Source organism: Cupressus sempervirens, chromosome 11 (genome assembly GCF_028749045.1).
Source record: "Cupressus sempervirens isolate cs-2001-9-10 chromosome 11, ASM2874904v1, whole genome shotgun sequence".
In the NCBI taxonomy this organism is placed as follows: domain Eukaryota; kingdom Viridiplantae; phylum Streptophyta; class Pinopsida; order Cupressales; family Cupressaceae; genus Cupressus; species Cupressus sempervirens.
The window spans coordinates 798,477,695-798,489,443 of NC_143128.1; the positions used below are offsets into that span (position 1 = coordinate 798,477,695).

The 11,749-nt window shown below is 36.2% G+C and overlaps 1 protein-coding gene across 3 annotated transcripts in view; it reads right to left on the reverse strand.

The window, feature by feature from the left end:
* LOC149531994 (E3 ubiquitin-protein ligase At1g63170-like) overlaps positions 1-8,947 on the reverse strand; it is a 75,438-nt gene extending 66,491 nt beyond the window's left edge. For 2 of the 3 annotated variants that reach the window (XM_089809428.1, XM_089809430.1), the window contains exon 1: positions 7,814-8,827. In XM_089809428.1, the coding sequence (XP_089665554.1) occupies positions 7,814-8,388 (575 nt within the window). In that variant the 5' untranslated portion in view covers positions 8,389-8,827. Of the gene's footprint in view, positions 1-7,813 lie in introns of all 3 variants that reach the window. The other variant, XM_089809429.1, reaches the window with a different exon arrangement.
* Between the last annotated feature and the right edge of the window lie 2,802 nt (positions 8,948-11,749).

Consider the following 11,749-nt stretch of genomic DNA (forward strand, 5'->3'; position numbering starts at 1 on the left):
GCCGTTGGTTAACTTTCATTAGCTTTGATCCCCGTCCATTTGCTAATCTTTCCATTCATAGGAGTAGGAGTAGAATAGCAAGTAGTTTAGGAGTTGGAGTTTTGAAGAGGAAAGTTAGAAAGGCGTAAGTCGTAAGAACATTCACCCTCCATCACCATCACCCTCTCCATCAACATCATCTGACATTCACACTGAATCACCATCACCATCATTCCACCAAGGACCAAGTTATCTTCGAATGAATAACGTAAGCCCACCTACGTGATTACCAACAAATCACATCGATATACTGAGTTAGTATCCACAGGTGTAAGGAACATTGGAGTTATTCTCATGTCCCATGAGTATTAACTTTTCAAGAGAGGAATTGTGTGTTTGATACTCCGTATCAGATATTCAATTGCTAATATGTTATGTGGTATAAAAACTGCCATCAACAGTTACTAAGTCCAATGGTCATTGTTATGAAGTTTGAAGTTTGAACTTATGGTTTGTGAATCGCATTTCAATTTTTTATATTTTTTCCGAACCAATTACAATATTCTATGCTTGATGAACATATCCTATAGATTGGTCCAAAGATTCAAACTAAATCCCCCTAAAGTCATCCAAGAATTCTTCCATTCTGCTCTAATAAAGATACCCCAAAATTTGATAATCTATCTGCAACTTCATTTGCCTCCCTTAATACATGTGAGACTTTAAACTACTCAAACGCTCCAAGCAACAACTTGATCCTATGAATGTTTTTGTTTAGGTGCCATACTCCATCTTCACCTTCAATTATTCTATTTCTAATGAGTATAGTCTTAAAAAGTTAGTACCCTTTAGTTTGGAAGATCTAGGACATATTGGGCCCCATTTAGTGATCTTCTCAATTTTGGTTGCATGTATGCTTGATTTTCTCCCTTATTTTTCTATTTTTCCACAAAACTCTAAACACTTCTTGAATCTTGCATTTCCACCATGATAAGTTGGGCAGTTAACCTATATCTCAAAGATTGAATTTTGGTGGGTTTCGGGCCGATGCAAATTATTCCCATTTTCCTACCGAATGAGGTCAGCCTTTGCAAATTTGGACTTCGAAATCACTATAAAAAAGATTCCTTTAGCTTCATTTCCATGTCTACAATCTACAAGCAATCTGAATCCACAATATCTTGACATGTAAATTCAAGCAATCATCTCTCAAGTCTCTCGGAGTAGAGGGTTTTTCCCAAAAAAATAAATGTGTAACCTATTATTCTATTTTTTATTTTTGCATTTATGTACCTCTAGTTCATAAATTTAAAATAGGGGAAAAATCTGAAATAGAAGCAGAAGAAATTTTGGCACGAGAAAGGCCATCACCAACAAGAAAAGTGAAGAAGGTAGAGTTCACATATATTCTATCAAGCCTATAGCAAACTCTTTGATTACCGGTTGATTGTTACACCACCTAAACCAGATATCAAAGTAACGATCTTTCTTTCTCTCAATAGGATCAATTAAGTTCATCCTTCTTTTGAATTTGACCCAAAATTAATTGTGCACTTCCCTTCCAAACATTTTTTAAAACACCACACTTATCCTCTTCATAATCAACCATACTAAAACCACCGGAAAAATCCAATTTGCATTAGGAAGAGACATGGCTAACCAGTCCCAAAGGGCAGCTCTATCCCTATAGTCATTTGGGGCATATGTATTACAAACTCCAATTATTTTATCTTTCCATTTAAATGCAGCCCAAATAGCTTTATTACATGGTGAAATCCCATGATCATCAACCAAGTTTGCCCATTTGAAGCCAATAAGAATGGCTTATCTTTCCATTTAGATGTAGCCCAAACAGTTCTATTACATGGTGAAAACCCATGATCATCAACCAAGTTTTCCCATTTGAGGCCAATAAGAATGGTCATTCTCCCTTTGCCTTTATCATGTTTTGAGACAAATGAGAGGCTTTATCCTAAATGAATTTCAAAATTGTGTAAGCATGGTATCCACTTACTTTGACTTCTTGTAGAAGTACAATATCTTAATTTTGGAGTTTTTTACACCAATATCTGACAACATACTTTCCATCAGGCATTTCTAGCCCTTTGACATTCCAACTTGCAATGTTTATTAACATCATTGATTTAGAGTGGGGCTTTTGATTCTTATAAAGCCTGTTGACAAATCTGAATTTTTTGTTTTATTACCATTGCTATTAGAATTGGATAAAAAATTCCTATCCATAGTCTTTCCCTTCTTTTTTTCACTTTTACTAACCACGTTAGTGAAATGAGAATCACCAACATTGTTCAAAGCAAAATCCTTATTGAAAAGGACCATTTGCTTATTAGTCACCTCCTCATCTATGGAATCCATGAACTTAGGAGGGGGACTATTGTGTTCCAAAGGCAGTTTATTCAAATTTTTGTGTTTTCCAACCCTTGCATTTATAGTTTCCAAGGAACTTTGCTAGGCATTTTTTCTACTAAAGGAGCATTCTAATCTTCCTTAGGCTTATTTGACTGACAATAGGCTAAAGAGAAAGAAGGGACTTCTCTATTATCCTTATGTATGACAACTTCATAATCATCCTTAAAGAGAGTATTGGTGAGAGAGATAAATTTTGTTCTCCCCTCCTTATTCAAGTTTTCACTATTTTAGAATTCAAATTGTTTATTGCATTCTTCACATTACCATCTTTACTGGAAACCAAGATACTCTGGTTAGAAGCACCTTGCAAAATGGCATTAGAGTTAGAACCATTATTCACTTCTACATTAAAATCCCCTTTTTGCAATTTTTCGAGGGACGGGTATTCTCTCTTGTTATGTCCATTGAGTTTGCAATAAAAGCAAGCATTACCTAATAACAATGATTCACATGAATAAATTTCTTCGTCAATAGTTAATGCAATTTTTCTGAGATAATTATCTCTGAGACTAGGGCAATTAAAATCGTAGCATTGAGAGGAGGTAGGGTAACTCTAGAGTCCTATTGTGAGGTTTTCACACCATCAGACCCTCCCTTTTTTAATCGCCTTGGCAAATTTTTGGATTGTCCAACAATTTTGATTTTTTTGAGAGTTTTGAGTCTAAGACACCTTCAGGCCAGATGGGGAGAAGGTTAGATCTATTTCACCTGGTTCCAACTTGATTTTCCAGAACAACCAATTTCATCCTTAGGCCAGACAAAATTTCAAGAGGCAACACTTGGCAGGATAAAATTGTAAACTTGTACTTAATTGATTTCTTTTGAAAATTTGGATATAACTGTGTGAACTTGGATAATTTTCAAAAAATGAAATTTTGTAAGATTTGAGTTTTGGAAAATCTTAAATTTTTCTTTGGTAAAAAAAAATTAATTTTGTAGAAATGAGGCCAAATTGCAAAATCGATTTTAGACTCTAGAGGTAATTTTATTTTTTGTCAAAAAAATTTAAATGGCTTAGCAAAATCGATTTGGAAGAAAATTGCAAAAAATTGTCTTTAATAGATTAAAATTGCCTTGAAATTTTTTTGCCTTTAATGAAATTGGTAATTTAATATTGAAAAATGGTTTTTGGTTAGCCAAAATCCGATTTTAATGACGTATTAATTACTAAATCCTCACTAAATGGAAATATTTAACACCCCAAGGCACCATTTAATTTCTTTTTGCAATTTGGAACTAATTGACAATTTTAAAAGGCAATTTTCATTTTGGCAAAGTTAATTTTTAGCTAAGTATTTAATTGTGGGCCATAATTTTGCATTAATTATTGTTTTCCTTGCTCCCAAGGCCCCAGTCAGCCAGCTAGGAGGAAATTGGAAAGTTGGGTATAAAAGGAGGCCTCTCTCCCATTTTCTCCTCACTTCTCACTTTTCCTCCTCAAGATCGGCAATTTAGCAAGAGCAGTCCTCTCTCCATTTTGGGCGAATTCAGACTTTGAGCAGTTCCTCTCTTCCTAGGCAATTTCTTTTGGGAGGCAGATTTTTGCATTTTTGGGCAAGTTTGCTTGCAATCAACCATTTTCAGACCTTGGGCGATCTTTTCCTTGCAAGGGCAGTTTTTCTTCCTCCTTGGGCGACTTTTTGAGAGGGCAGATTGGCATTTTTTTTGGCGATTTTTTCATGCTTGGGCAGAATTTCCATGTTTGGTGAATTTTCTAAGGGGCAGATCTGAAACTTCTTCTATGTTTGGCCATTTTTTTCAAGTTTCAAGAGTTTGAAATTCTGATTTGCAAAAAGGTTTGAAATTCTCGAAATCTGATCCTAAATTCCAAAACAGATCCGGCTATTGGTAGAGGTGACTTTTAATCATTTAGAGTTGAAAAGGGTCCTTAAGCTGACTTCCTTCTTTCGTTCTAGTCTAAAGATTGCCTCCCTTGGTTCTACTTGTCTAATTGTCCACCAGTTTACCATCCCGTAATAGGGCAACGAGGTGGAGGATGTTAGTACAAGCAAGAATCCTACGGGGACAAACACTAAGAAAGACAAAGAGGATATGGTGCCCAAAACAACTTTCTTCTTGAAAATGAGGCGAATAACCGATACCAATGTCGGTATAGTAAACATGATATAGGTAAAGGACAGACTAAAGAAAGGACAATCCCCCTTGGCAAAGAAGATATACAGAAGGCAATTTCACATCACAGCCTAGGCGTCGACACTTCCATTACAACCATAATGAGCGACATTGAAGCAGCACTTGATTTTGAAGACATCAGAGAAAAGGATATCAATGAGACAGAACTTGGATTGAGATTGGAGGAGCTAGGAAAGGTTGCTATCAAAAAGAAGCATCTGAACACCCTTTCCTCCCTCAATGCTTTTATTGGATTAGCAAAAGAGTATGAGAAGGATCATGAAAAGATACTACAAGCAACAAATAGTGTGGTGAAATCAGCGGAACTCAGGACGAAGCACACACCTTGTCCTCATATGGAGGAAGTTAACGAAAGGCTAGCTAAGTTCGTTGCCTTAGCTAAGAAAATGAAAGAAAAGGGAAGAGTTATATTAAAAAAATCATTTGATGTAAGCCCAAGTGGCAATTTCTCTTTCTTCTAGAATAGGACAAGTGTCTATTTCTGATTGGCCACCATTTTGGTGCCTTCTCATTGGTTGCCACTTTTTGCACTTTTTTCATTGCTCCCTTAATGAGGTGGCAATTTCTCATTGGCTGATGGGGTGGCAACCCTAATTATGATTTTTAGATCCAATCTAGATCGTTGATTTTGCTTTTGATCTCTACCATCAATTGTAATTTTGGCCTCTATATAAGGCCATTTTGCTCTCATTTGTGGGCGAGTTATGTTGGAGAATTGTTGCCAAGATACTATCAAAATTGTTCTCTATTCATTGTTGTGACTTGCATGGTGGATATACATGATCATTTTGGTGTATTGCATGTTTCTTCTCATCTCTCAAATTAAAGTAGGATTTTATTTCATGTTGCTAGAGTAGAAGTAGATGGCTAATTGTATGGTGATGTTGGTAGATGTTTGATAGGGATCAATACTAGACCACTAGCATCCTAGCGGCTGGTTGGGAAGCCTTGTGTGGTAAACTAGTTCATTTTCCTTTGAATCATTGCATCTATGGAGGTGGGGCACTGGTTAGCCTTCATTAGATTCGATCCCCATCCATTTGCCAACCTTTCCATTCATAGGAGTAGGAGTAGAATAGTGAGTAGTTGAAGGAGTAAAAGTAGAATAGCGAGTAGTTGGGTAGTCGAATTTCATTCTGAGAAAGTTAGGAAGGTAGAAGTCATTAGAACCATTATTGCCTCCTCCTCGCGCAATCAACATTATCTGGCACTACATCCTCCACCATCACTGTCACCATCAACATCACCTGGCATTCATACAAAATCATCACCATCTCACCAAAAACCCAAGCCATCCTTGAATGAATAGCGTAAGGCCTCCTACGTGATTACCAGCGAATCACATCGATAAAATTGAGTGAGTATCCACAAGTGTAAGGAACATTGGAGTTATTCTCATATCCCATGAGCAATAACTTTTCAAGAGAGGAATTGTATGTTTGATATTCCGTATCAGATATCCAAATACTAATATGTTATGTAAGTGATACAAAACTCGCATCAACAAGTCCTCAACTTGCAAAATCAAGACAAGCGGTTTGAGGATGTAAGGTATAAACTGACGAAATTCAGGCTGCAAGCCCTCGAGTTCCACACAGTTTGGGGAAGAACAGGCAATTACTACTCAATGTATCCTTTAGGAAACCACACGAAAGCCCTAAAAGATATTTGCCTACATTCCAAAGGGCTTTCTTTAAAATTATTTCTTGCATATTGTTCTTGCACACTATGATTCTTCAAGAAAATAACAAATAAACCCTTGTGATTCCTAGATGACAGAGAGTCGCTATCGATACAAACAAAGAAAATGGCATTATTCTTTAGTCTAGATTGCTCACTACTAATAGCTTTTATCATACCTTTGTTCATAGAAAGCAACAAGGTCTTCAAAGATGAGCGAGGGCACTTACCATCTCTTCCTCCTCTAGGGTTTGTAGTTTAGAACTCACATTTGCTCCAATTTCAATCAAGACAGGACCCTAATAATCCTCCTAGTTCCAACTCAGCATTGCAAAAAACTCCATTAAACTTTGTAGTAGGAGGGTGCGAAACCATTGAATCCTCTACAAGAACAGCTTTGATAGAGGGCTTAGCACTATCAACTGATTTTTGCACATTATAAATAACATCCTTCTTTGCACCCTATTTTATAGCATTGTTCTTCGTGGGTACAACTTCATTATTCTCATTCATTAACACCTTAAAGCAATAAATGCAGGATAGAGGCTTGAAGAGCTGTACCCAAATGGCACCAAACCAGACACCAAAGGGCACACATGCGAAGGTCACCAAGCCCGAAACAAAGATAAAGTAAAAGCAAAACAAAACACAACCACAAAATAACACAGGACAAACCCAAGACACAAAAAGAAGGCCAACACAGCAGTACAGATTCCCAGGCAGATGGGGTGGCTGTTTACCTCCCATGGAGCGTACCAAGTTGCAGAGTCTATTCCTCCTCTCGAAACAAAAGTTATTACGCACTGATGTTTACAAATGACTAGTCCTAAATTTGGGGTTGCAAGGTTCTTAGATTACTGAATGATATAATCTATCAGAATAGGGTAAAAAACAATTAATCATATAAGTTCAGCATTCTATGTTTTATGTTGGGGCAAGATTGCCGTCAACAGCCATTTTAAATCTACATACTCCATTCTAAGCGTTCCTCAACCTCAGTCCCTCATTTTCTTCTTGAACAAATCATTCTCGGGATTCCGGAGTCTAAAGTTTTCTACTTTCCTGTTCATAATACTTTCAGGATTCGAATGGTGTTCCTAGAAAATTTCCTCCTTGTATTCCCGTGTTTCCCAATCCCTGACAAAAAAGGCCTCCATCATTGCATTGTATTTAAGACCTCCTAGACATCTACAAAATTGATTATCGAGATAATTTCTAAATACAAAATACATCATTGCTATATAATAAAACAAGAACCATCAGTCATTAATTTGAATATTGACGTTTAAGATGTGTTTTGATGAAACATTGATGCTCAATGCATATGGTATTATCGTGGGCCACTAGTACTCCTCGTCAGCTGTGAACCCTATAAACCGACTGTCTCAAGCTATCCAGCTGAATCCTTCCGCTAGTGCAGAATTTTGAAACTAAATAATTAGTATTACACAGGCTTTAGGAAAATTTAGAATATATGACAAACTTCTAAATCAATGATTTTGAATGAAGCTTCTGCCTCCCCGCGCAATGAACTTGAAATTCTCGTTTATTATAACACTACTAAATTTACCTGGTCCGATCGGGTGGAACACCTTCGTCAGATTCCTCGTCGGTGCTGTCGCTTTCAGAATCCTGACTTCCACCGGAGCTTTGCTGGCCACTGGAATTGCCACCTGAAGTAGCCCCCTGTTGCTGCTGCTGGATATTGCTGTGTCGCCTTCTGTACTCGAAGCAGACGCAAATCATGTGCAGCAGGCACTGCAGTGCATAACCCACCACCCAAACCCTAATAGGCATGTTAGGGTTTTCATCCTTGCTCAGAATCAGCACGGCTACGGCAACAATAACAAATGCGAGGTTCCAAATTATGTCAAGCACGACAACCGGACGAGAATAAGCCCAATCGCTCTGCCGTTCCTCCAATTGTTCGGCGGCCGTCTCGCGGACAAGCATGGAGGGCTCCCTCATAATTCTTCTGCTACTGGCCCTGCGTAAGAAGCGAGCCGCCCCCTGAATGCTTGCCCTCCGAGGCAAGTTACTTCTGCCGTTGCTTTCCTCGCTCGTATTCGATCCATTGCCGTTTCCCAGCAGCGGACTCAAGTCCACCGCCACGTCCGAGACCGAATTTGTCCCTGTTCTGTCCATTTGATTCACTGCCTCAAGTTTCTTCCCTCTCTCTCAAAATAAACTGCACCTCCCCACCCTTCCCCTATCTTACACCGCCATGAAGAAGTATTCCGATTTCCTCGAGCTTTCAATCCGTCGACTGCCTTAGACAGCAGACTTAATTTGACAATTCTGAAAGAACAAACCCTTGTCACATCGAAATTTAAGCGGAAAGAGGCAAAATCATCGACAATTACGAATTCTGAGATTACGAGCCCCTCGTAACCATGCAACATGTTGAAATCGGCAACATTTCAGACCGGATTTGAAACCTCCAGCTCTGCATTCATAAAAAATTCAGACAGAAAGCGAATGAATAAAGAAAGAGAGAACTGCGCTTCTGCAGTCGCAGATCAAATGCGGAAGACCAGACATGCAAGAGGGTTTAACTTTACATATTTCTGGACCGTGCTCCAATAATGCTTTTACTTGATTAAGCGTAATTTTTATGTAGTTCAACGGATTTACTTTCTCTCTCTACCCGGGCGCACCTTTTGAAGCCTCCGATGATTTCACCCATCACAGCGTCTAATAAATCATTTTTGAGGATTTAGTTACATGTTGATTAATTAATTCACTTGTCCGGTCCTCGTTACCCAGGTAGCCAGTAAGGTGGAGTAGATATTCCGAGTATCCGTGGGTCAAAGAGTAAAACAGCTGCTGCTGGCTGCCCGTGGCTAAATAGTCGAAGGAATGCACCTGACATGACTGTTTATTTGATTTATTAATTAATTTAAAACTTTCAGAACCGTGCTTCTGTAATTTTTAAATTAATTAATAAATCAAACAAAACGTCATGTCAGGTGCAAAAAATCGGCTAAATAGACAGCTGGCTTCTTCTTCTTTTTCCTCCTTTGTATTTTTTCTAAAAATGGATAAACTAGATAAACTAGCAATGGCATCTAAAGTTGCAATGGGTACGAAGAAGTCAATTAGACTAAGTGAATATTGTTTTAAAAACATTTTTTAATTAGGAAGATAAGCACATTCCCTTACCATAAACATGAACTTTTAATCTTATCATATATATTAAAGTGTAATTCTAATCCTAAATGTACAAGGTCAAAACTCATGCTATAAACACAATCTTATGCCCCCAGTCATATAAAAATTCTATAGTCAACCATAAAACTAACCATATTCCTAAACTAACCTCAATTGAAACCTTAAACCTTATCTTAATTGAAATCCTAACAATAACCATATTACTAATCATGAGATGACTCTTTATTCAAACCACAATTGTAACCCTAAACCCTTTGAGAACACTAACTACAACCCTAACCCAAACATTAAACTATAATCATAAATAAAATAAAATCTCAACTCTAAACACAATCCTATCCTTAACCATTATGTAAACATAAGCATTTTTCCTGCCTCTGATCATTATGTAACCTAAATTCACATCCTAATCCTAACCCTACATATTAACCCTAGTCAAAACTCTTATTCTAACTATAATTACAATTGTGTAAGAAATTCAAATCCTAAATATGATCCTAACCCTAATAATAGAAATAATTGTTATGTAAACCTTAACCATGACAATGATCCTAACTATAATACTAATCATGATCCCTAAAATATATTATAAACTCTAATACTTATCAAACTCTAACCATAATCCTAACCATGAAATAAACCTTAATCATTATGTCACTCACTTTTAATATATTTACTTAAACATCTAATAAATAATAAAGTTGATAATAAAACTAAAGAATATAAACTTTATTGGAATTGAAATAAAATCAATATTATGTAAATTAAAAATATCATTATAATTTTATTTTTATATATATCCATAAAAAATAATTATATATGTAAAAATAATTCAAAAATTTGTATTCAAAAATTCAAATAAAAGAAAAATGTATTAGTTATATATATATTTTAAAAATAATAATTTAAATTTAAACTCTTTTTTGATCGATAAATGGCCAAAGTTTCTATTTATATTATTAATAATAAGAAATTACAAAGTTCTCTGTTCAAACGAGCACTAGTAGGAAAGAACGAAGTAAGAAAACCTCCAGTCTAGCCCAGGACCTAAGTCCTATACAAAATACAGTTTTAAAATGGGCAATCTCCAATTTTAAATTCAAAATATATCTTTCAATTTGCGTGAACATGCTTAGGCATTTATCGAAACATCTTGATTTTATATTATTAATAAGAGGATCAGCGCCCATCACCTTAAGCATCACGCATTAATCTCTACTAATGAACAATTTCTTTGCACACATACATTTCAAACTAGTATTTGGTTTAGTTAAAATATATGGTAGGAAATGAGAGAAACTAATATGTATTACCGTACAATTTTAATAACAAGTCGATAGTAATGTAATCCTAAGCCATTTCTTAGAGCACTATCTAGGTTTAGCTAGAGTCCTTTGACTAATAACATTTAAAAACATTATTACTGTGTTATTTGAGATCAAGTTAATTTAATATTTGCCTTCTCGACTAGTTTATTAGTAATCTAAATGCTTATATATTGATTACCTATTACAAGGTCCATATGAAACCAATGATTGAGAAATCTGCAATAACCTATGCTCTTACATGTGACGAGGAAATCATGCATGATCCCTAATCATATTTGTAGATACTCATTTCCAAAATTAGATTACAATGAGGGAATCGTGAAAACATCATAATAACAGGGAATGCTTGCAAAACTGAAACCAATAAAAGGCTTACCATGTTCTATCATATGTCATACTACTTATCAAAAAAGTGCATAAATTAAATTTCATATTTAAAAATTGTTGAATTTACTAGGCTAATAAAGAGGTGTATGCTAGATACCAATGTGAGAGTGAAACCATGATCTCCATGATTCAAATGCTAAACTTATCATATTATTAATATAAGTTTTCAAATTTATATTATAGGAACCATACTACATCCAAAAGCTACAACCATGTAAGGAACCAAAAGAAACGCCAAAAGGGCCACTCCTAAGACCAATTCTAATATTGTGTAGCAATACAACCACCATGCCATATAAAAACTAAACCTACACCTGGGAAGGACAGACAAATACAGAGCAAGCCAAAAAACCTAAACCACTAGAACACATGTCTAACATCAATCTTCCTTCTCCTTCTTCCAACAGACCATCATAATGCCTTTGGCTTTGTCCACGTCATCTGCTCTTGAACTCGGTGGGAACACATACGTCATGAGTTCTCTGCTGGACTTAATGAAATTGGGCAGTATGAAATCCAGCCTACCAAGATCCTCAAAATTGATGTCTAGCTCCATGTAAGCTTCAAATGCTTGTAGAAAATTAACTAGCCAATCTTTGTTGGGCTCTTTACGAACTCCT